Below are 26,019 nucleotides of genomic sequence, written 5' to 3'. Positions count from 1 at the left end.
CGGCGGGGCTTTTGGGTGTTGTCGATGAACCCTGCTTCTTTTTCTTCTTCTTCTTCTTCACCGACACCTCACCGAATGGAGAAAAAAACGAAGAAGAAGAAGAAGAAGAAGCTTTGGGGAAAGATACAACAAGGGGAAAGGGTTTAATAGCGAGGAAGAGCTGGGTTTCGCAGTATGTCATGGAAACGAAACAAGGGCGATGATCCCCGCTTTCCTGTCTCGAGCATGCATCGGATGACTTGGTGGAAGGAAGTCCATGGCAGTGGCTTTTAAGCTTCGGTGACACAGAGAACCCGAGTTGTTGTAGTTGTTGCAATCCGAAGCCGAGGCGGCTGACCACCATGTTCATCGACCAAGCCCACCTCACAGGGACTCGTAATTGCGGTCCGAGGAAAGATATCAGTATCAGCTCATCCATGGCTCTAATCAACTGGGCACGATCTCCTCATTGAGATCCGTGGCCTTTACTCATCAGGTTTAGAGGAGACAAACGATGCTAGTTCGTGATTAGATCGGCGACACGGCACACTCGATCCACGATGGAGTAACTAGTATCTGGATCGCACATGGAGAGAATACTACACAGTTTTACTGAACAATACAACACAATTCGCCAATTCAGAGTGGGACCCTGTGTGGAAGCGGCGAGGCGGACTTTCAGCAATGTCGATCGGGCTTCATCGATCGACTAGTGAAGAAAAACAAATAAATAAATAAACAAATTCCCCGATCATGACATTTCAAAGCAGAATGGGGTGGAATTTCTTCAATCTGCGCTTCAACTTCCGATGGATTTTTTATTTATTTTATTCAAGACGTTAATCTTCAAGACAAACTTCGGACCCATCGGCTAGAATTGACTGAGCATGTATGTGAATATGTGTGCGTGTGTGAGTGAAAGTTTTTATGTTTCAGTATAAATATGAGGAGGTTGTGGTGGATTCAACAAAGGAATTTGTTGAAGGGATTGTGTACTGTAGGAAGAGATTGAATGATACTTGAAAGCACTGACTAATATGTATGATTTTACAGTTATGTACAATTTATAAGTCTTCGATCTTGTTAATACATGGGTTGAAGAGAAACAATGAGAAGTGAAAAGCAAAATGTCTCACAAAACAGCGCAACACGTAGAATTTCCAAGTTGAGGTAGCTGAATCTTATTCGATGATTATTCTTCACTGATAGATTAAATTTCTAGAGAAGAATGGTTGTTTTTTTAGAGCACAGTTGAAGAGTTATTAAGGTTGCAAAACGTGTTTAAAAAGAAATTAGGAGCCTTGATGTTGAATTTTATCAAGGTTTTGTATGCACTAATTTCTATAAAGAAGTATAAGAAACTTGTCACAATCTAAACTGCTATTACAATCGTTTAATAAAAAGAGTATGTGATATTGTGTAACTACAAATAATAGGACTCTATAATATGATTTTGTGTGACATATCATAGTAAGCATGGACAACAAGCTATTAGTCTTCCAAATAAAATGTATTTAAAAGAAATTAAAATCATCCTTGGTCTTGTCAATTGTCCTCTTAAAACTTTTTTTGTGTTAAGTTTTTGCAATTTTTCTTATGTTATATCATGACTATGATTATTTGTACTGTGCAAACACAACCAATCTTTGATGTCACTTTCTGATTCTTTTATACAGAATTATCCTATTCCTTTTTTTATTATGTATTATGTGTTTAGCAATTAACAAGTTTCATTTCAAAAAAATAACAATAATAATAATTTTGAAACAAGTGTATGTGTGTGTATATATATATATATATATATATATTACGATATCTTTAGAAAAAAAAAAGGAAAAGAAAAGATAATTTTGATATCTAAACTTTTTAAACTATTTTAAAAACATAAATTAAATACTTGGTTTTTTGTTTAATGAACCCATATATCAATAATTGTATGTTTTTATCCTTTATTTATCTTCTTTCAAACCTATCTGTCTTGTTTCTCAATCCCATATTGCAAATGCAAAGTAACCAGTTCTTTTGTTGTATTGAGTACAAGTACATTTGGTAAATCTCAAATGGTAGTAAACTTTAAAAAGTTAAATTCCAAAGTATAGGGGATTTAGGTATATTCTGAATTAAAAAATAAGAATTAAATGGAAAAAAAAAGTAGTTAAATGAAATGTTCAACCACAAGGTTATGAAGATTCTATGCTAATGTTTTAGGTCTAGAAGTATTATTTTCATCTATGAAAATACTCATTAATTTAAACAAATTAAAGATTAAAACTGAAAAGTTGTTATTTTTAGATCAGGGTTTTGTGCACACATTGTTTGTAGTTGGAACTTGTCTCAAATGTGTCTGTATCATCCATTAGTGGTCAAATCATAGCAAGACATAGAATGAAGAGATAGCAACAAACACGCTCAACAAAGTTTTTAAAAGGGAGGGAAAACAAAACCAAATAAAAAATTGGCAAAGTCACATCAGTTGGTTAGTTAATAGATTATTCACAATATATAAGATTTTAAAATTGTTTTAAATAAAATAAAAATAATAAAACATATATCCATCCATCCATCAGAATGGTACCAAATGAATCCAAATGCACCATTCATGAAATCTCTCTCTCTCTCTCTCTTTCCATCCCCCACCCCAAATTATCCCAGGTGCCGTCCCAGGTGCCATTCCACGTGTACCACCTTCCCCACAAAGTCATTGTAAGGGAAAGAATTTGTTCCACACCAAACATCTCATTTATTTAATAGTTTCCAAATTATAACTATTAATTATAACATGTGCTTGGTGTGAAAAAAAATAAATTAAAAGAATTCAAAATTAAAAATTAAAATCGAAACTAAATTTTTTCAATATATATATATATATATATATATATATGTATATATTGAAAAATATTTTGGAAATGGTCATGATCATGAGGGGGTGGGGGGTTTTAGAGTTTGGAGCAGATTACTTGAAAGTAATATAATGGATGTACACACTTGCCAGCAAATGGAATCCCTTCCTCAATGGATCTTTTGTTTTAAAATAAATTTTTAAAAAAATCAATAATAATAATAATAATAATAACAACAATAAATGGGTTCTGTTACTTGACATTATTGACCACATCTAATGGCCATGCCTTGTAGTACATAATGAATGCTGACTGGACCAAAATCCCCCATTTGTGAGTTTATACGAGAACAAAATTGAACAGAGAGAACATACATCTATCAATCATGTATGTATCATATATATTTATATATATGTGTGTGTGTATGTGTATTTCATGGGAAAAAACAAGAGGTTTTGCTATAAAAAGCATGACACAACTAAAACTTTTTTGGGGAGGACTAAAGGGGCACTTCTATGTACAAATCCATGGGTCATGCAAAAAGATTGTAAATAATTAGAATAAGAATCAGACGTACATCAATGTACAAGGATGATTGTGAGATGATCAAAATGAAGAACCAATAAACATATTACTAATCACTCCAAATAATTAAAAAAATCTAGAGAAAAAGAAAAGATAAAAGATAAAAGCAATGAGTTTGAAGATGACTTTTTATTTTACCTTTTCTTTTCTTGTATTTATCAATTATATTTGTAGTTCTAGAAGGTTGTTGAATTTTTTTTTTTTTTTTTTGAAAGAGGATTAAAACACAATTTTTTGAAAGCACATACCAAGGTTTACACAAAATAAGAATATGTATTTTGTACATATTCTTCTACTAGAAACAATCCACACGACACAATTATATGTAAAGGGACAGAGAAAAAGGAGTGAAAAGCCGGGCAGCAATGGCGGGCAGGGTGAGTGGGCAGCGCGGGCAGGGCACCGGGTGTGGACGGGTGGAAGGACGCGTGGGAAGTAGCAGACCCCCTGCCACGTAGACCAGGAGAAGAAAGAATAAGAAATAGAAGAAAAAGAAAAAGAAAAGAAACGGAAAGAGAAGGAAGGGGGCGAGGGACGGAAGCGAGGAGCGTTCGCCGACGTCGCGTTTTTCCCTTCCCCTTCGTTCGTCGTCCATCCGCCATGGAATTGGAGCAGCAGGAGCAGGAGTAGAGATGGACGCAGAAGAGCCTGTTGCTGCTGCTGCTGCTACAAAACCAGTGCCCCTGCGGAGAGTGGATCTGTCTGCATGTCCGGACCCAGGAAGAAGTAGCACTGACTTCCTTGCCGATGCTGATGCCGATTCTTCTTCTTCTTCTTCGTGATGACTCCACTCTTCTCTTTTCTTATCTGCTCTTGTTTTCTTCTCTTCCTGCGTCTCGATCGAACCTGCATCCCGGAATGAATGCGATTGAGTTGAGCACGAGAGAGGGGACTGATTTATGACAGGGTAGTGGTGATCACGTCTCGATCGTTGCAGGCAGAGCTGGAGCTTGTGGGGGGAGGAGCAGCAGTACTGTGGTGGAGTGTGCTGTTGACGACGACTTGGGGTGAAGTGCGGATTTAAACTGAGGGGTGGTTTTTGATTGAGGGCCCGATGGTGAGGGGTGGGTGATTGAAGCAAGAGAGGAGGGGGTGGGGGGTAGCAAGCTTGGATCCTAACGTCGGGGCCGTTGCAGCTGTCGATGATCTTGGAGCCGAGAACTCGACGTGTACTGGGATGGATTCTGAGTAAGCGTAGAAGCTTTTTGGCAGCCTGTGGTGGTGGCCCCGTGAGGGAGAGAGAGTGTGTGAGAGAGAGAGTGTGAGAGAGAGCGAGCGAGAGGGACAGGCAGACAGGAATGGGTTTCAATCACCCCCAGTCACCAATGTGTGCGGACTGATTCATGGTCTCTACACACCGACATTCACAGCATCTAGCCCGCCCCCGCCCATGCCGCGGATTGTATATGTTTCCAGCCTACGGATTAGATTTCGTGATCATGTGTGATCTCTCGAGCGCATCCACGCCGTGTAGGTCTCGTCAGGCTTGTGGGGTCCGTGCAACTGGAAGCTGGCTACACTGTGAAGGCTGAGGCCCTGAACCGTGTTCTTCGATCACAAGCTGGGTTCGGTTTCCTTTGGGTGTTAGCGGCTTCCTTGAAGTCAATTGTGAAAGTGGTCCGCATTTTTCTGTTAGATATCAGCTTAATTGTTCCGGAGGTGGTTCCGTGATTAACTGTGAAATACAGTAGAGTCATAGTCGCTCTTGGACCGACGCAGGTTCGGCTTGGCTTGTTTGTTTTCACAGGGAAGAATAACCTAGCTAGCGTTCGGTGGTCATCCGTGGAGCTCCTCCGGGGAAGAGAAATCTGCAAGTCAGGGTCGCGAGAATCGAGTGTCGTACCATGGATTCCGAGGTTTGTGCTCGAGTTTCCGAGAGCACCCACATTGTCGATTTTGTGACCAACTAACGATTCACCGCATGGCACACTGGTGTTAGGCATCATGGATTCGAGACAGGGATTGTCGACCATGAACCCCATGCTGCTCCAACACGCCTTGCGCAGCTTGTGTACCGACCAGCGGTGGGTTTATGCTGTCTTCTGGCGCATCTTGCCCCGCAATTACCCCCCTCCCCAGTGCGTCTCTCCACTTCGACACCTTAGCATTTGCCTCAGCTGATGTCCTTCTCTCCCCTACCATCGCCTTAATTTCTCTGCCTAGCGTACATTGGATGCAGTCAACTTTTGGTCAAAGCCCCTTCTTTTCCTGTTCACTGTGACGAAGTGGTGTCTTTGCTAAACGCCTTAAATTTGCTTCCATAGAATAAGCCCGGCCTTGCATAGAAAAGTTGGTAGCCAAAAGCTGATTGATTTCAGCAGCTTACTCGTATCAGGTTAACACAGTAAAGAGGAGTCGTAATTCACTACGCTGGTCTGGTCAAGCCATGCCAGGAATCGTATATTAGGCTCCCATTCAGAGGCTCCAGTTAAATACCTTTCACATGGCAATTATGAAGTATCAAAGCTTCCATGCTTGCTATTTGGGTTCTAATTATTGATCGCAAATGGGAATGCCGTCGCAGATGGGACACCCAAGCCGGCATCATGGACAGATCCAAGACTAACAAACGCAACTGGTACCCATCCTGAACCCATCGTACTTGTTGCTTGAGCACCTGGGTGGAAAATTAGTCAAGTAGACTCAATTGATTCACTGAAAAAAAGCCTGCGAATTCGCTGATTGTGTGCAGGATCCTGGTTTGGGAGGATGGGTTCTGCAACTTCCCGGCGTGCAGCACTGCGGGGACAGCCAATGAGGGATTACGAGGCAGCTCCTCCTCCTTCCTGTCAACGCGACAATTACCTCGCGGCAACGACGCCGACAGGCCGGACACCATGAATCCGGAGCTCTTCTTCAAAATGTCGCACGAAGTCTACAACTACGGAGAAGGCTTGATGGGGAAGGTAGCCGTAGACAATAGCCACAAATGGGTGTACCGAGAGCCCCTTGAGAACGAGATGTGCTTCCTTTCTCCTTGGCAAGGCTCCCTGGATCCTGTAAGTCCCCCTTTACTCCCACTTTCAAGGCGTAATTGGCATAGCCGTTCATGAAAAAAATTCTCGAGTCCTTGGGTACTTGATTCACCTCATTTAAAACGGTGATTGACTGGGACACTGATGGTGTGACAGCATCCGCGTACCTGGGACGCACAATTCAAGTCAGGAATTCAGACAATTGCAGTGGTGGCAGTGCAGGAGGGCGTGCTTCAACTAGGTTCTACCCAAAAGGTACATGCACTACCTCATTGCCATACTTCTCATGTTTTCATGATGTTGCCGCGTTGTCGAAGCAGCCACTCAAAGCCATATGCAATCCCCTTCCCCACTCTCTGTACTGAATGGATTGTCTACGAACTGGGGCAGATCGTGGAAGATCTGATCTTCGTCTTGTACATGCAACGGAAGTTCAACCCATTGCACACCGTCCCCAGCCTGTTTGTGCCCTCGCAGCCTGCATCCACGGCAGCAGGAGAGGGCAAGAGACGGACCAACGAGTTATCGTCAGCAATATGCTCTAACGGTGGATACCACCACGGCCAGTGGAGCATGCCAGAGTATGAGAGAGCACTCCCAATGCCAAAAGGCCATGTGAACGGAGCGCAGTTTCTGACTCCTCGAGAGCCATGGCGCAACAGCGCCGCCGGCACGAAGCGACCTTCAGAGGCGGAGCCGTGTGCATACACGAGCGGCAGCTTCGATCCGAGTCGGCCGGAATGCCCATCTCTCCCAAAAGCTCTAAACACGGGACACGCGAGCCCTCAAGGTTCCACACCCCAATCCATACCACCAGCGTTCCGCCCTTCCATGTCGAGCCTTCAAGCATTGCTGTCTAAGCTTCCGAGCGTGATGTGTCTAGAAGCGGTGGCCTCCACAGGATTGCACCCGGGCAATGGCTTTGCGGTGGCGAATTTTACCACCAATCGATCCCCATTTCCACTTCCAGGTCCGGTGGCATCATCATCCAATGGTCATGATCTGCCTGCTAGTGTGGCAAGGTCTCAGAACGCGTCGCAGTTCTTAGAATCGTTCGATCACCTCGGGGAGTTCGGGATCCAGGAAGCGCTGGAGAACAGCGACTCCAGCTACAACTCATTCCTCAATGAGATTTGCAGCTGATGAAACTTGAGGCAGCCAGCACTGTACAATCTGCCTAGGGTAAAATAATCTCCCAGCGACGCACTTTCATTCAACTTGGCCGCGCTTTGGTGATGCGCACACACTCTCGACGAGCTATCTGAGTTTAAGATGTACAAAAATAACACTGCTAGCCAGCTCTTAGCATGGTAGCCAGGATCAACATAACTGTAACGATGTTGAAGTTAGTTCTCCCCACCACCCCCTCCAACAGAACTAGCAACTGTAAGATGGTGCTCATATCGTAGCCTGGACGTAGAATTGGGATTCGTTGTACAGCTTTAGATTGAATATGACCGCGTTGAGTTTATAACCAGTGAATGAATAACTAGGACCAGCTGTGATTTTGTTAGCGTGTTGCGTGCCTGTCAAAAAAAGCCTGGGCTTCAAATTGAGTATAATATGGTCTTTCTGAGCCGAAGGTGTTGAGTAAAGAGCCTGTTTTAGTTAAATAGCCTTTAATGCAGTTTCTCCACACGAAAAATTACATGCACAAATTGTTAGCAGTCTATCCGATGATTGCATGGAGTCACTACAAGTTAGAAAGTGCTTGTCGCTTCCTCCTGTCGATCTGAACTCTGCACCGGAGATTTATTCTAAGCAGTCACCGCTATGTAACACAAACGACAGGACGCAGAGAATCAATCAACAGAGAATGAAGAACTGGTTTACAAGTGGTGGCCAGTGCCCAAGGACAAGACCACCACCACCACCTCGTCCAGACTCGTCACTCGTACACTGGCACTGGCTCGCGGCGACTTCCTGTCTCCCCTTTGCTTGCAACAACATCATCAACAAATCCCAAGCTTCAGCCCCAATGGCTCTCAACTTAGTGGTGGGATCTGTAGCTGGGCAACAACAACACTGCTCCGCAACACATGAAGCCGCCTGACATCGCACATATTCTCGAGCTGGGTTCGTCACAATCATATTTGGACGCGATGATATTATGATCTGCAATTTAAGCTCACAAGCGGAGCTTATCGTCTGGTTTTTTAGATGATTTTCAACATCGATCAGAGAAAGTGTAGCCGCTCCCATAACTATGTCTTTCTCTTTTGATGGAAGGAGTCGATTCAGTGCCTCCAACTGTTTCGCCTTTGCGTACTGAGATAATATTGAGCATCGATGTTCCTGTGGATTTTTTCTCCTTTTTTGCAATGACGAGTTTAATATCATGCACATAAATTGCAGTTTCAGTAGTGAATCAGCAAAAGAACAATGCCCGATCCGTAGAAATTCGAGACGCTTTTGAAACGTCTCCGAAAGCGTGGTCTAAGAGAGGGCTCCTCCTGACAATGTTCCGACCATCAATCAATATATTTAGTTATTTAGCTTATTTATTTATGTTACAATGGAAATGGTTTTCAGCACACAGAATGCAGTCAAACTGAAAGCAAAAATGAACCATTTGCCATTCCTTTTCTGTTAATCTGAACTCTCAAGGAATCTAAACACTGTTCTGTGTTCTATAAGAGAAAAAAAGTTGATGTCATCGTAAGACTAGTTCACAAAAGGCTTCCATGACCAAAAAACCCAACATTGATCAACCCTAAAACTATCCTCACTTCTTTAATTATCAACTCATTCACACATGCTGGATGAAGTAGAATTGTCCACATTCTCTTACATCACAAAGGAGTCCCCATAGACCCCAACAATGCTTGGGTCAAACCCAAAGACAAAGACAAATGTTTACACTGAAGAGCACTTAATAAATTCAATAAGTGCATGATGATTCAATTGGTATTTAAGAGCTGTGATAAAGAATATATATAATAGAATTATAATAATGGTGAAAGGTTCTGATGGTTCCCAGTGCTGATCATTCAATGCAACAAAAAGGGTCCAAGGGGGAGGGGGGTGATCATGTTTGTTTGGTTTTTTGTTTGTTTTTCTATGTGTTCTTTTTTGTGCCTTTGGTTTGCTAAGTTAACGCTTGTTTCACTTCATGGCCTGCTCTTATTCTGTACCTCCAGCCACCATCAGTTTCTTCTTCTGCTATTCCTCTACGTCTCAAAATTCCTTGATTTTTGTGAGCGGCACTACACGATGTTTCACCAATTATTTCATTTCAGTTTTGATTTCATCTTTTATTTCATTTTTTTGTTTACTGTAATTACCTTTAACCAATTCAAAATCAATTAAGAAAAAATGCTTGTCTCTTTGCAGGTAGAAGACTTATACTACTCTCTTGTTTCTCATCACCACTGCCTTGTTTGAATGGTGATTTGTATTGATATCTCCACATGAGATTTGTTATTTTCTTTTTACTGTATTCAGATATTATTGCCACAAATAATATTTTTTGTTCATTCTCATTCATTGCAGCATGTGGTACTTTTCAGGTGCCACTTTGAGATTCCCCTAATTTTTTGGGGGTTTAATAAACATTTTCTCATGAAGAGGTGCACACCAAGTGATCGATTGTTGGAACTAATTACAAATGTGGATGCAAAGAACATGTACAATTTGTGCTGTACTGAAGTGTCCATTTGTGTTATGGATAAAATCCTAACTAAGCCCTTTGAGAGAACACAAGGTCAAACTCCTAACGACATAACACAATACACAATATTAATATTGAAAGAGTTTTAAATAAAAAAGACAAAAAGAAAAGAAAAAAGAGTGGTTGTTTTCTTAATAAGTTATTAAAAGAAATCATATTTTGGTTGTAGGATACTACTTCAAAATCAAGGAAAAAATTATTAAATAAATAGATAATAAATTCTAAACTAGATAAGTCCAATTATGAATTTTGCTACAATATAATAACATCTATGTGTGTGTGTGTGTATATATATATATATATATATATATATATTTTTTATCTATTTAAATAGTAAAAATATTTTTTAAATTATGTATTTCAAATTCCAACAATTATTTTATAACATGCAAAATTGATTTTTTTTTAATTTTAAATTTAAAATCTTTTGTATTGTATATTATACATTTGAACTTTTTATATGATTTTTGTACAATAAATCTAGATTATGTATGTATATGTATAAATATATAGAGAAATATTAGAAATATTGAGATCTTTACTTGACTATGTATTTATTTTGTATTTTACAAAACCTTTTAATTCAAAAGAGATGCATATTAATGCTCAACTTACTTGATCCTCAAACATTGAGTCAAGCAATTGGCTTTGTTGTGAAGTGCGATAATCATCTTTTTGAATTTTGATCTAAGAATCGTACAAGTCGACCTCAACATTACTATAATTCAATGGCAACACCAACATCTCTTCAACACATACATTCGGAAGTAGAAGATATGTAAATTAATGCAGTACATTTCAAACCTCTTACTGAGCAAGAAAAGACTTGTTGTCATCAATAAGGATTGTGCTTATATTGTGGAGAACCTAAGCACTATGCTCAGCATTGCTCAAAGAAGCAACCCAACCATAAAATGAGGAGTACGGCTATCAAAGAAGATAGTATATCAAAAAACGAGTTTCTCTAGCTACAATAGGAACCATGCAGTTGAAACCTTATATAACACCTAATAAAGGTCTTATTCTCTCCTCAGAACCTTCTCCTTGTTATACGATAAATGTTATTTTAGGACCTAAATATCACAAAGCCTTTGTCTTGTTAGATTCAAGAGCCTCAACATGTTTCTTAGAAGAAGAATTTGGTAAAAGACATAGCATACTTTTAATGAAGAAAACTAAACCTATTCATGTAGAAGTCATAAATGGTCGTCTGTTGTCTTTAGGAGATATTACTCATGAAACTCTTCCTATAAAAGTAACAACTAATGGTCATATTAGCTTTATAATATTTAATATCATTAAATCTCCCTCTAATCTAATTATTTTAGGTTTATCATGGCTAAAAAAATATAACCCTAAAATAGATTGGACTTCTTGTAGTCTTGATTTTTCTGAAAGTATAACTAAGAGCATAGTTAATCAAGTAGAAAGTCATAAGTCTAGTACAATTAAACTTATATTTGTAGGTACAAGAGCTTTCTTGCATGCTGCAAAAGAAGGATCACCTTGTGTCATTTTTGCCACACGTGTTTCTACTGGTGGAAAGACTTCAAGTCACATTTTAAGCCAATATCAAGATTTTTAAGATGTATTTGAAAAGAAAAATGTAGATACTCTTTTGGAACATTGTTCTTATGACTACTCAATTAACCTTCAACAATGAGCACAACCACCATTTGGACCAATCTACAGTTTATTACAAAATGAATTGGCTGAACTCAAGGAATATATTGAAGAAAATCTGGCCAAGAACTTCATATGCCTTTCCAAATCTCCAATAGAAGCTCCAGTTTTATTTGTGAAGAAAAAAGATAAATCGTTGCGGATGTGTGTCGATTATCAAAGACTCAACAAAATCACCATCAAGAATAGGTACCCGCTACTTTTGATAGCTAAATTCCTTGATCAAGTGAATCAAGCTAAGATCTATACAAAAATAGATCTATGAGGAGCATATAATCTGATAAGCATCAAAAAAAGAGATGAATAGAAGACTGCGTTTCGAATAAGGTATGGACATTTTGAATACAATGTCATACTTTTTGAACTTACAAATGCACTAGCAACATTCCAAAATCTAATGAATGATGTCTTTTGGGAGTTTTTAGATGATTTTGTTTATTACCTAGACGACATCTTAATCTATTCTAAGAACACAAAGCAACATGAACTTCATGTTTGTTGTGTGTTATAAAAACTAAAAGATGCGAGACTCTTTGCGAAGATAGAAAAGTGTGTATTTCAAACTACTCAAGTCGACTTCTTAGGATACATCATTTCAAATGATGGATTTATGATGGATCCTAAGAAAATTCAAGCTATTATGGATTAAAAGATCGCAGAAACTATAAGAGATGTTTAATGCTTTTTGGAATTTGCCAACTACTATCGAATCTTCATCAAAGACTTCTTTCAAGTTGCAGCTTCACATACACGTTTGACTTGTAAAGACAAACTTCAATGGAATCAAGAAGTGAAAGTAGCATTTGAAGCTTTGAAAAAAACCTTTGTTTCTACATCAATCTTGTATTGCGTCAATTTTTCTAAGCTTTTTTTTATGGAAATAGACGCATCATACTTTGCTTTGGATGTGGTACTGTCAGAAATGGAAACAGATGCTAAACTTCACCGAATAGCTTTTCATTCCAGAAAATTTTTAGTAGTCAAGATCAACTACGAGATCTATGACAAAGAACTTCTTGCAATTGTGGATTTGTTTCAATAATAGTACCATTATCTAGAAGGTGCTCCTAATCCAATTATTATGTATACAAATCACAAGAACCTTGAATATTTTATATCAACATGTATTTTGAATTGTCACCAAATCTATTGGAGTATGTCTTTGTCAAGATTCGAATTCAAGATTACTTATTGATAAAAAAAAACAACAAGATTTATCAGATGCACTCTCTAGACGATCTTACCTTGTAGCAAAGGAAGGAGATGTTACTTTTGATCAACAATGAACAATTCTCTTGAAGCCAAAGCATCTTTATCGTCGAGCAATGAAATCAATACTAACTGTTGATTCAACTTTTATTAAGCAAGTTCAATCAAGTATGTCTTTTAATCCTCCTATTTGTGATATTAAGGAAAATCCTTCAAAGTCTTATGATACTTCCAAGTTTGAATTCAAGAAAAATCTACTATATTTCAAAAGACGCCTATATATTTAAGAAGGTGAAGCTTGATTATGTGTTCTTCAAACTCGTCATGACTTTCTAGTAGCAAGACATTTTGGATAAAATAAAATTTTGGAACTAATATCTAGAGATTTTTGGTGGCCACAAATGTGAAAGGGTGTAAAAGATTTTGTTTAGTCATGCAACATTTGTTCAAGATCAAAAACTCCTCATCATTGGCATTACAGACTTCTTCAACCATTACGTATTCCAAAACAACCATAGACTTCTGTTTCTATGGATTTCATCACAGATCTTTCAATCTTAGGTGCTTATGACTCTATATTCATGATAGTAGATCATTTTACTAAGATGGCACATTTTGTACCATGTACAAAATCTATCACAAGTGAAGAAACAGTTAAGTTCTTTCTTAATAATATCTATCGCTATCATGGATTATCCAAAGATATTATATTCGATAAGAAAACTAAGTTTGTATCAAGATTTTAGTGGACTCTTTTCAAGATTCTAAAAGTAGATATAAAACTATTTTTGATATTCTATCCTCAAACTAATGGATAGACGGAGTGTATTAATAAAGTTTTGAAGCAGTATTTAAGATGTACTATCGACAACCAAGAAGATGATTGGACAATTCTTTTGCTATTAGCAGAGTTTGCTTATAATAACACGGTACATTCTTCTACAAAACAAACACCTTTTTTTGCCAATTATGATTATCATCCATGACTTTGATACTTTTGACTTTTCAAAAGCTGATAATCCTATGGCGGAAGATTTGGCAAATCATTTGTGAGAGCTACATGCAACAATGAAGGTGCACTTAAAAGAAGTTCCAAAACAACAAAAGATCAATACAGATGTCTATCAAAAGCAACAACCACCATTCCACACGAGTGACAAGGTATAGTTACTTCATCGTAATATCAAGACCACTCATCCTTGTGACAAGTTGGACTATCGTAAACTTTGACCATTTCTTATTTCTTCACAAATCAATCCAGTTGCATATTGTTTACACCTACCAGAGTCAACGAAAATCCATCCAATATTCCATGTATCTCTTCTTGAATCATACAAGATAGTGGACATACTAAGAAGAAGACAAACTCCACCTCCTCCTATTGGAGTGGACAATATTGAAGAATTTGAAATGGAAGAAGTCCTAGATTCAAGGCGGCGCCAAAATAAATTGAAATATCTTGTCCATTGGCGTGGATATGATATTAGTGAACACACATGGGAGCCAGTAAAGAATCTTGCAAATGCAACAAAGGCAGTGGAGGCTTTTCATTGATGACATCCATCAAAATCAAGATGAAAACCTTCCTTATAAAAGAAACAAGATCTAGGCAAGATAACATTCTACTTTTAATCTTTGTTTTAGCTTCTTTGTAGTTGTGACACTAAGGAAATGGAGAACCAACAACCAGTAAATTTGACTGAAGAGCCTTCATTTGTTGACCTACCGAATGATACATTGCGATTATCACAACCTCTAAGACGACACAATCGAGATGAAGATCCTCAAGAACGACATGTTTTTTCTCGAATAGATGGCAAGGTACAACACCCTTGGTATCACGACCTTGGAAGAAACTCCCAATGTTTGGTAATTTTATTAGAGGTAGGAACAATTCCTGATGGTGTTCCAAATATTTTATTTGAAGGAAGTTATGAAGGCCTCAATAACAATCAGATAATAAGGTGGTCTTCCCGCCCTGATATAAGATACTATCGATTATTGAGAGGCCTTATCAACCATCTTTGAAGAGAACAAAGATCTAAGTATGTGGCAAATATAATTTATCGCATCATAGATTTCCTCCACATATGATCACCGGTCTTTGTGGAACTCATCCCTAGAAGGAGGGGTAATGTCACCGACATACACATGTGAGCTAATAATTACATATATAAATAAGTAGAAGTAATTAAAAATAGGTAAAAATAAGTTAATTCTATAATATCTTCTATAAAAACTTCCTAGAAGCTTCATAGATGCTGCTTTGATTTTATAAGTGTCTTTAATTGACTTTTTGGATTAAAAACAAGGTCAACAAGTTGGCCATGTGCCACACATGTTATTAGCTTGAAGACCAAGCTAACTATGTGGCCGACACGTAGAAAAACTTACCTTGTAAGTCAAGGCATGTATCTTACAAAGTCAACATATATTAGAGGTCCTATAGAATATCGCCACATAGCTCCTAGTTAGATAGTATATATAGAGACAAGAGTGAAGCCCTCTTCACTCTTGTCAACTCTTTTTTTGCTTATAGTCTAGTTTCAAGGGTCTCTAGTTTTCTTGTCTTTTGGCAATAGCCATTCCAATTTCTTTCTTAATATACATATTTAGTTATTCCTATTTTTTCATCTTTCTTTGAGAAAAGTTTCACTTGTTTATTTATTTTTATCAAGTTCTTTTCCTTGATAGTTGGTCACTTCAAAATGTTGAAATTCATCACTAATAAAAAAGTCAACTCTATCTTCAAAAGTCCAAGAGTTTGTATCTACCAAATGAAAAAAATATAAATAAAATTAATTGCACCATTAGAATCACAATCCTTGAAAATAGAGGGGTAGGTTAATTCAAAATCCCTAAAAAAGTATGGTCATTTTTTGAAGACATGCATGTAATTCTAAATCCAAAATCCTAAACTTTAGTCAAATCAAAACTCAAAAAGATAAAGTATAAGAAAAGTCAATAGAAAATTGTATCAAGTCAAATGCCTTATATCTCAAAATTGAAAAACATCTATAGGAATTCAAATCCACTATTAGATTTTCAAACCTTTAAAATAGAAGGGTAGGTCAAATCAAAACTTAAAAATTCTTTTTCATATGCAAAGTCAATTCAAAAGCCAAAATGGTCAAACACTTAATATCTACAAATATATGCACTTTTTGAAAACTTCAAGCATGTATTTAGTATGGACAATCTCCAAATGGATCCAATAGACTTTTCAAAAATTTCAAAAATCCTTGTATGATAAAAGTCAAAATCCTAAAGTCCAAGTCAAAGTAGATATATCTTACAAACTATAAACATGTATAGGAAAATAATTACACCATTGAAATCTTAGATATCATAAATATGGTGTAAATCAAATCAAAATCTAAAAATACTAATGCCCAAAAATTAGACACACCCTTGTAATCCTAAATCTTAAATCCTAAATCTAAACTCTAATACTTTAAATCCTAAACTTAGGATATTGGTCGTAGGATAGCCTCATAGATTGTCTAGAGAAAACTTAAGGTAAATAAAGGCTTATCACCACCACAAAAAAAAAAAATACAAAATACAAAATACAAAATACTATATGAAATATCATTCATTTATTTTTTGATAGATAGAAAATAAGGTTCCAAGATCAATGCAACTTAAATTATTATTATTTATTTATTTTTGATAAAAATTGTATTAATTTTGAATTTCCAAAGAGTGTTTTGCAAAAGTCTCAAGACCACCAACAAAGCAACCCATTAACCACTCTACCAACTTGTAACCTCCATCAACTGTGTACATAATGACCTTAATATCATTCAAGAAACCACCATGTAACAAGTCTTATTTCTACCATGTGCTTTTCTTCCAACAATAATGAAAAATTCTTCTATATTTTCATTATCACTACTCTCTCATTTCATTTGTATCAAATTCCAACCAATAATCACCACTCCTCTGTTCCATTTCATTGGTGGCATGCGTTTGATGGCAGTTGGAACCAGGCATGGTGGTGTTAGGTCTTTACTAACTTAACTAGCTATAATAGAAAGAAGGTGGTGATATGACTACTTAACTCAGGTGCTTGTATGAAAAAAATTTGGAATTTTTTGTAATTGGACTTTGATGAGATGTTGAGATGATTTAATGGATGGGCTAATCCAATTGGATGAAGTAAGAATAGGTTCATCACTGCATTTAGAGATGATGTGTAATGTGTGTGGCCAACTCATCTATCTTTGCAATAAAAGCGTTGTGGGCGTAAATGTTAGATAAAATAATATCGATAATCACAAAAGTACATAAAATTTATTGATTACATCAGATTGATCACATATAATCTCTAGAAAGAAATGGGCTCGTGGCAAGAAAGTACAGTACCGTTCTATCTTCCTAAGAACATGCAAAGTACATGACAATCTCATACTCAACTATACCCAGAAGGATATCGATGTGCCACCAAGCTAATCAACAGTGACCATTTGCAGCCTCGCAAACTATCAAAAGCTGAGACATAAGTGGATCGCAGAAAAAATCTCTAACCTACTTGCAATTTCCTCCATAGTATGCTATTAAAATTGGATGTTTTGCTGCCTAGCTTTCTTACGACTTATATTTGTGCTAAAAGTAATTAGAGAAATTTGAAATATAAACCAAGATACCTCGAGTTTTGTCCCAATATATACCCTATTTTGTCTCTTCAATTACAAATTTTATTGAGTTTAATTAATTAGAGAACTTTATTAAGTATGAAAGACCTTAATGGCCTCTAAAAAATTAGTCTAGTTATTTTTGTTGACAACAAAACTATTTTTCCTTTAGTTTAAAGACCACCAAGGGCCTCCATACTAAACAAGGATTAATTATACTTAACAAATTTCTAATAGAAGGGACAAAATAGGAGATACATTGAAGCAGAACTCAAGGTATCTTGTTGGCTCACTTTTTGAATTTCTCTAATTATCATTTCATTTTTTAGCATGCAATCTTGACATCCCACCTTATCGAAGAAAATAGAATGGCTTCATGTCTTATACATAAGGTGGAATTACTTATATGAGAGAAAGTAATTTAGCGCTTCAATGTCACTCTTTCCTCCAAAATTGCTTGCTTCAGTTGCACAGAGATAGAAGCATTACACGACCTCATTCTCAACAATCTAAAGTGGGGTAACAGAGCAAGGCTTTCAGGCACTTGGGAGAGTGCGCTATAGGAATCCAAAACGAGTTCTTCAACGTTGACAAGTCTACTTCTCTCACTTACTTGTAGAATGAGCACATCACCAAGTGTAAGATTGAGGGATTGGTGATGGAGTGCAAAGCTCTAAACAATGTACAAGATAAGTAAAATGGAGACTTAAGCAAATAAATAAACTATGCATTGATTAGATTTAAGTGAAATAATAAAACATAAACAACTTCGTTGGAAGCGCATATTTACACAATTAAAAATAAATAAATAAGTAAAACTCATAATTATAATGATATAAATATTTGAAGTATGATACATAGCAAGAATAAAAGTGTTACTATAGAAATAATATTAGTGATTAGAAAAATCTTTAAAAAGTATCCAAAATAATTAATATTTATTACTATTTTATATACATAATTTTTATATAAATATAAAAAATATTAAACTTATAATTAAAGTTTAAAAAATAAAATAAAATAATACTTATGTATTTTGATTTTTATGTATATTTATTTATTTTAATATTGGGGTATCTTATTGCTATCACAGCTGCAAAATTAAATTAATTTGACAGTTTAGGTTTGAAAGGGATGTGTATATGTATAAATACACATGGAATTAATAAATATAATGCTAATCAAACATAATATTATTATGCTACACGTTTATGGTCAACCTCGCTCTCGGAGCTCCAAGTCCTTCCCAGCCGAATCAATTTTCCATGCCCATATCCACATACATTTTGACAACATCACCGTGCTCAGTACCCACTCTTCTGTGTACATTTCCTTCTTTTGTTTTGCCATATTTTGTTTTTGTGTTGTGTTGAGTTGTTTCAAAGGCTTGTGAGCTCCACAATGCTCATTCTTCACAGTGTCGGTACAATCTGCGGTGACTGTGTGGAGATGATACCCACATCAGAGCAAGCCCTGGAACCTTTGCTTACAACTCAACGGTTAGGAGGATGGTTTACTACCAGTTTACTTCAGGATCGGGATTTCAAAGCAAAGAATGGCAGACAGCATCCATCCCCGCATGCTTCGCTCAGGCTTCAGCACAGTGTCGGTGAAACCACCTGAAACTCAGAGCTGCAGCAATCTGTGCTTCATCACTGGCTCCAGAATCGTCCCCAGGATTGATTGTGTGACGCAGATCATGGCTGGGTGGGTCTCCTGTAGAGTTTCCCTTCCCCACAGCCCCATCACCTTTCGGTTTGTACACAAATGAGCATGTGTTTTTATTTCGTATTTGTTATAATTTGTGTTTCGTTTTATGAGCTCTCTGACCATCAAAATCTTGTTTTCGCAACGCCTGAACGATCGTGAGATCCTTTGGTGTTTGTTTCCTTCCTGTTCGCTTGTGAGAGGCCCACTTGGACCTTCATGGTTTGTGGGGATTAAGTCGTAGACAGCAAGCTAGTTGCCGAGCATAAGAGGCATCGAGCGTCGCGGCAACCGTGGATTCTGAGATATCGATGCTCCGCCCTCCGAGCTTTCTCCGTTTGTCAGCACCACGACTTTGATGACCGTTCTAGTGTTGATCGCAAGGGGGTTTCTCATTGTGAATTGGTTCTGATGAGGAAAAGAGTGAGCCGTTCATATTTTGCGGTGGCCACCGACCATGCGCGGCCCACCGCTTGCCTTTCTGATGCTCAACCGAGGTAACTGCAAATGGTCAAGCCACGGCCATTTCATGTGCGACCCAGTAATCAGAAGCAGTCCATCCCGGGGATCAATGTCCAGGCTCTGCGAGGAAAGTGTTGGTAAAGATTTAGAGATCATCGATGAGAGTTGTTCAAACCAGGTCCTTCATAACACAGATGCATTAAACTGCAAATATTTCTTTGTACATGAACTAAAAAATTGTCCATGTGGAACCTTTTAGGATACATATGAAAGAAAACAATGAGAATCATTAAAATCCTCAGACGGTGACGGAGGGAACAGAAATTCAATGAATAGATCCAAATTTGTGTTGCCACCATTTATGTTTAAGTTTAGACGGTGAGTATGCCCAATTCTATCAGATTAGGCATCATGTGTGTTCCTGTATATATATATTGATTCTGACTAGTCATCACCGTGCCCTGTTGAAACAAACTGTCCGAGTTATGACAGTTGAATTGAGACTTGACCACAACCCTGAGCATTAAAAATGGGTGTGGTCAAAATGCTGCCTGACATTGTGGTCGTGTTGCAATGGCTCCTCCACCAGCATCCCTTTCTCCCCCTTTCAGATTCTCACTTATCCTCTCTACACTCCAGCATTCATCATCTCCCTGACAAAACCACCGGATCAATTTTGTCGCAGAAGACGCAAGACAATCTGAAACATCAGGCATGAATCGTGCTGCAGATTAAACCCCGGCACCATTCATGAGCAAGTTCGCCACGGCAGAGTCTGGTCCCAATGAGTAGCTGATGTGATGGATTGTTTCTTCTCTTTGTTGGTGGTTCTTAGAATGTACAATGGCATCCATGCACTGCATCAATAGAAACTAAGTGAAGAGGAGACTAACATGAAAACTTGTTGAGATGCGGTGTGTTTGAAAGTGTCTGATTCGATGATCTACAACTTCCCGTTTTGTCCCGTATTATTGCTAATGTCTTCCACCACGCCAATGTACCCGAAGCAGAAGCAAATTGCTTGTGCAAGATGCAAGCACTCGATGCAACGACTCGTGGCTACAGTATATACGAAAGCCAGAAGTCCTGGAAATGATGAATAAAGTTCAGAAATAGTCAGAGTCAACTTAGAAGCCTCCAAAAATTAGGACGAATCCATAGGACACAAATACCACCACTCCAGGGCATAAAGATGGTGCAAGTTAAGGTTTTGAATAAATTTGGACGTCGAGAAGATGTTCCGTGACGAATTTAGAACAAAAGAAGAGACTAATGTATAGTCAAACAGACACAAACGAAAAGAAAAAAGAACAAACAAACAAACAAACAAACAGAATACAAATAAAATGTAAGATTCGACTGGGCGGCAATGTACGCGAATATACCGTTCCTTAAAATCGTAATTAGTATCCTTGGTAAGTAATCCACAAAGAATACGATGGTGAAAGCTTGATGTCTCGAGTATACTTCCAGCTGCAGTCACAGAAGAATTGTATAATGGGTAAAACCGTACACAGAAAAATATCTGGCAACAGATTATCCAAGCTATGACAGCAAAAAGTGTAGAATCACAGCTCGCTCGATGTGTACACAAATAGAGCAACCATGCAAACCTCGAAGTTGCACAACCAGCAATAGCCTGGTGAAAATCCATAGCGTAACGGACAACGAAAACAATGAAAACAAAAAATGAAAACAAGCATTATTTCTATTTCGTGGCAGAGTTCATTCAACAGCGGCAATGATGGAACGCGTTGTGAGGTAACACATGAAAGTTTTGGGGAAAGGGAGAGAAAAGAAAAGAGAAGAAAAGAAAGTACAACAAAATAAAGATTAAGAAGACAAACTGTTAACTGGAAAAGTGAAATTCAGACTTCCCAAAATTTCAACATCTAAGATAACGATACTGTAACAAACCAAATAGCAGAGTGCAAAGCAAAGGCGAAAGAGAAGCAGCAGAAACAATCACAGGACGCATATCTTAGAAGCAAGACGCTAGCATGAATTCAAGAAGTACCGATTCAGGAGCACAGATGCACCTGAGAGATACTGTAGTACATTTGCCCGTAGCATTAAGTTCAAACATGTGCTCTATTAAGAGGAACAAATAAGCACGTCGCAATTACAACAATTACGCTCGGAGAACAAACACAAGGTGTCCAAGTACTTGCAGATTCATACGCTTTTAGAGACAATTCTGTGATCAGCGGACAGCAAACAAGACATCCTTTCAGTCGCACTGGTAGAAATCTTCAGGTTGCCTGCAAGTACCAGATTCCTCCGCTAGCATCAAAATAACGCCACATCCACGGTTGATTTTTTTGTCTAAAAAGCTGCAAGCTAAAGAACCTAATATGGATAATTCAGACGCAAGTACAATAAGAAACACTCTGCGTTAGAACAACTAAGCAGTGGAAAAAATAAACATAATTTTATAAGACGAAAAAAAGCTGGTGATTGGGAATCCAACGAAGTAATAACCTCGAAACCGAGCATACTGTGCACACGCAAGAAACAAAACAGTAACAATCATACCCAGCCAACTGAACACGTGATGCCTAATAATCTGACTAGCTGACATATCCCAGACAAGAGATTTGCCCACACGAAGAAACACCTGGACCACACCATCCAAATGCAGGTTGAATTGAAATAAGTAAAAAAGTGTATTTGTAAGATTACAGCAGCTCCTTGCCAAGCCAGAACTAATTACCTTAGAAGAATGAGAAAACTAGCCGTAAAGAACCGTTTTGCTAGGAACGACTACGTGAAACATTGAGATGGAATTGCACGACCAGACGCAACTGCCCAAACCTTTTTCTTAGAACTGCAAATTAAAAAAGTTAGAGCTGAAAAAGACAAATTAGGCTTTTGTTCGAGGCTTTTTCGGCTTGCCCTCAACATTTCTTTGTTTCCTCTTCTTCGACTTATCAAATGCTACAGTATCCTGAACTACAACTGTTTTGTCCTCGCTTTCACTCATAAATGACCCATCTACCTTCTCCTTCTTCACTTCAGCTAATCTAACTTTCTTCTTGGATTGTTTCATGCCTTGATTTGCGTCCGGCTGTGACAATCCAGGTAAATCAATTTTAAATGGCATATCAGGCAGAGATTGATATATAGGAAGAGAAATAGATTCCAGAGTCTTCAAATAATACGACCGAATGTTGGCCCACTTTTTTGGAATCTGCTGCGCCACGCCCTCACAAACCGCCTTCACATTCTCGATAATCTCCTCCCTAAGCTGCGATGTTTTAGCTACTTTCACCACACTACAAGTACCTCCGCTCACATACACAAACGTCGAACTCAGAGCTGACATAATCTGCCCTTTCCACTGCGCCCGCGTAAGATTCACAGGAATGGGATGCTTCTTCTTCTTGTAAAAACCCTTTCCTAACACCTTCGGCAGCTCCCCAAGAATGCGATCATCCGCCAAAAACAGATCATACGACCCACACAGCTTCCGCTTCGCCTCGAAGGAAAAGTAATCCTTCTTCAGCTTCGATGACGAAATAACCTTCCTAATGTTCAACCCCTCCTTCTCAATTCTCTCCTTGGCTGTCTCCTTACTCATCTTTAGCTTCGTGTTCTCTCTATCACTAATGATCAAACACACCTCGAGGTTCTCATCCAACTGGAAGAGCGGGTGCGGAAGCGTAACACTGTAAGGGTTCGTCCTACCCCTGTCAGGCACCTTATTCAATCCCACCACAACATACAACAACTGGTCATCCTCAAGCAGCTGCGATTTATCCTTCCCCTTCAAAGACCCACTCCACTTCAGGAGCGCATCTACAGCCTTTTCCACCAAGGCCGAGTCCACCTTACCACTCGGCTTCAGCGCAGCGCCTCCTTCCGTCCCCGTCGTCACCGCCATAGCCCTAGAGACACCGGTTCGCATCCGAATCCTTCAATATTCCGTCACATGTCCTCTACAAAATTTGGTTGGCGTCCCTCCCACGGTTGATTAACAGACTACAAAGCAGCTTGCGCACGTCGGAGGATCATAATTTTCACCAGAATGCGTCGAATCGCATGGTCCCAGTGGAGCGACTACGACAACTGAGGAAAAGAAGAAACCTCAACAGTAGGAGCAATTAGGGCTTATGGTTTGTGCACGATCCCTCTCAACCCTAAAAAGGCCTTGTAACGATGATCTGAATATGGGGTTAAAATTAGAGCTTGGTGCTGCTGACTTTCATAAAACTTAAGGGTGTGTCATCATCATTCTTGATGCCCTGTTGTTAACCAGCACCGTACTCTTAAAGAGTAGAAGCTGTTTGCCGAATTCTTTCTTCTTCTTTTTTTAGGGCTTTACTATTCTTCTTTAGTTTTTCATCGTTTTTTGTGAAACTATCAATGTGAAAAAAGTATTGTAAATCGATACTAATCTAGAACTTAATGTGTTTCTAAAATGTATTTGCTGAATAACGAAATTGCAACACAAAAAAAAGAACAAAAACAAAACAAAACAAACCCGAAGTGGCTCCCTTCCCATTGAAGATTTAAGCTACATGGCACACTACTGTGTGCAAATATTACACAAACTTCATCCTTTTTACCTTCTCCTTTGGTCTTACTCCATGCATCTTCCCCTTTTTTTCCACTTGGGCTTATGCAATGTCATTGTATTTTGCAAATATAAATTCAAGTGAGGATGTAAGCATGAAAATTGACCACATTTCCATAATATATATATATATATATATATATACATATGTATATGTGGGTGAATGAAACAAGTAATTCTTAATGAGGAATTAAGGTAAACAAGTTGTTCATCAACTTGACTTGGGTTGGAGTTCCTTCAGGTGATTGAAAACATGTCACAAACATCATTTCAGTTAGTTAATTTTATAATAACTTTCTGTTATCCATGCATGATTCTGCATTATAATATAGATATATCAATATTTCAGAATTGTAAAGAAAAGTCATATTCAAAATTATAAATCATGAAGAACTTAAAAATAAATGTGATCTGAAACAAATAGAATTTGAATTTACTTTCTCAACATAAATTTAAAGACATCATCATGAGAAATGTATTGTCATTTGATATTCAATAAGATTTTCAGTTTGAATATCGTAAAAAAATGCTTGCTACTGTTCTTCTTGACTTACAGTTTTCATGTGTTGATTTCAAATCAAATTGTGAATGAATGAAGAAAAAAGTATTTTGGCATATATGATTGTGTGATTAATTTTTATTGAGTATATAATACATACAGATTAGTGGTTAAACCATTGGTTTTGCTAATGTTGAGTATGTTTTTGGCACATACACACAATATACCTTGGCAGTCAATTAGTCCCTCATATTGCGATAAAAATAAAAATAAAAAACAAAAAAAATGATGCCACATCAACCAAGTATAAGTCGGGTTCATTTATGCCAGTGCCACTAGCCCGTCCCATCCCATTCCAACTTGTCTTATTCCATCCCATCCCAATAATTGAGTAACTTGGCAATAATTGGATTTTACCACCCTAATTAGCTCTAGTCAATGGAATTTTTGATGCTCCATCTAAATGTATGCTAGTCAATTATATATATATATATATATATATATATACATACAGATGAAAATGATATGTGTGTGAATATATATATATATATATATATATGTAGATAGATGAGTAATTTGTATATAATCAATGAATATCTCGATCAATTTTTAGATTATAAGACCTATGATTTTTTATATTTGATATAGATATCACAAATTTGAAATATCAATTGTTACAATTAAATCAGAGCTATAAATTTCTAAAGTGCTAGTACAAAGATTGTAACTCTTTGAAGTTCAAAAAGTTAAAAAAAAAAGTGAAAATATAAAATAATATTTGTAAATTTAGAATATGCTACAAAAATTGGGAATTTTTTTAATGTACATTTGTGAATGTATAAGTTTTTTCAAAGTGGATGTAAAGGACAAGAATAATTTTTCTTCATATGAAACTTTTAAAGTAACTCAAATTTTCATCTTGTTTTGATATTCAAAACTAATCCTCATTGTCTGTAACGGTAACGTTGTTTCGATACACCTTGTTTTCAGTGAACGGAATCCTAAAAATTTACTAAGATCACACACCTTGATATTAATTAATTAATTGTTTTATTATCACAGAATACATATTAAAAAGATGTTCACACAGATGTGGATAATCGATTCGTTCGTTTATTGATAAATCTGCTTGTTCAGCAGTGTTGATGGAAAATGAAGGATAGCTTTGATAAAAAAAGCTTACCAGAACAACTTGGG

The 26,019-nt window shown here is 37.5% G+C and overlaps 3 protein-coding genes across 4 annotated transcripts; 1 reads left to right on the top strand and 2 right to left on the bottom strand.

Annotated features, from left to right (window-relative positions):
* Positions 1–4,085: 4,085 nt before the first annotated feature.
* Positions 4,086–7,992, top strand: LOC112289363 (uncharacterized). 2 transcript variants are annotated; one of them, XM_024534519.3, is made up of 5 exons: positions 4,086–5,482; positions 5,929–5,982; positions 6,097–6,403; positions 6,536–6,634; positions 6,770–7,992. In XM_024534519.3, exons 1-5 carry the CDS (start codon positions 5,349–5,351, stop codon positions 7,520–7,522), a joined length of 1,347 nt encoding a protein of 448 aa, XP_024390287.1. In that variant the 5' UTR covers positions 4,086–5,348; the 3' UTR covers positions 7,523–7,992. The 2 variants fall into 2 exon arrangements, with proteins under 2 accessions (XP_024390287.1, XP_024390288.1); XM_024534520.3 differs by having other exon boundaries at positions 4,769–5,428.
* Positions 7,993–20,080: 12,088 nt separating this feature from the next.
* Positions 20,081–21,603, bottom strand: LOC141045988 (uncharacterized). The gene is made up of 2 exons (XM_073537520.2): positions 21,133–21,603; positions 20,081–20,833 (listed from the first exon to the last, which is right to left on the bottom strand). The coding sequence occupies exons 1-2, from the start codon at positions 21,399–21,401 to the stop codon at positions 20,722–20,724; spliced, it is 381 nt and encodes a 126-aa protein (XP_073393621.1). The 5' UTR covers positions 21,402–21,603; the 3' UTR covers positions 20,081–20,721.
* Positions 21,604–22,389: 786 nt separating this feature from the next.
* LOC112289267 (uncharacterized) lies at positions 22,390–23,843 on the bottom strand. The gene has a single exon (XM_024534348.3). It carries the CDS (start codon positions 23,652–23,654, stop codon positions 22,611–22,613), a length of 1,044 nt encoding a protein of 347 aa, XP_024390116.1. The 5' UTR covers positions 23,655–23,843; the 3' UTR covers positions 22,390–22,610.
* Between the last annotated feature and the right edge of the window lie 2,176 nt (positions 23,844–26,019).

Source organism: Physcomitrium patens, chromosome 12, assembly GCF_059467195.1.
Source record: "Physcomitrium patens ecotype Gransden chromosome 12, ASM5946719v1, whole genome shotgun sequence".
NCBI lineage: Eukaryota > Viridiplantae > Streptophyta > Bryopsida > Funariales > Funariaceae > Physcomitrium > Physcomitrium patens.
This window is presented reverse-complemented; position numbering and strand designations above follow the sequence as displayed.

Excerpts from the sequence above, each read along its gene's own strand:
- LOC112289363 (XM_024534519.3), top strand. The coding sequence starts at position 5,349 with ATGGATTCGAGACAGGGATTGTCGACCATGAACCCCATGCTGCTCCAA. Across the intron at positions 6,404-6,535 it reads GGCAAGGCTCCCTGGATCCT|CATCCGCGTACCTGGGACGC; the intron begins GTAAGTCCCCCT and ends ATGGTGTGACAG. Across the intron at positions 6,635-6,769 it reads AACTAGGTTCTACCCAAAAG|ATCGTGGAAGATCTGATCTT; the intron begins GTACATGCACTA and ends GAACTGGGGCAG.
- LOC141045988 (XM_073537520.2), bottom strand. The coding sequence starts at position 21,401 with ATGGATTTTCACCAGGCTATTGCTGGTTGTGCAACTTCGAGGTTTGCA. Across the intron at positions 20,834-21,132 it reads AATTACGATTTTAAGGAACG|GACTTCTGGCTTTCGTATAT; the intron begins GTATATTCGCGT and ends CATCATTTCCAG.
- LOC112289267 (XM_024534348.3), bottom strand. The coding sequence starts at position 23,654 with ATGCGAACCGGTGTCTCTAGGGCTATGGCGGTGACGACGGGGACGGAA.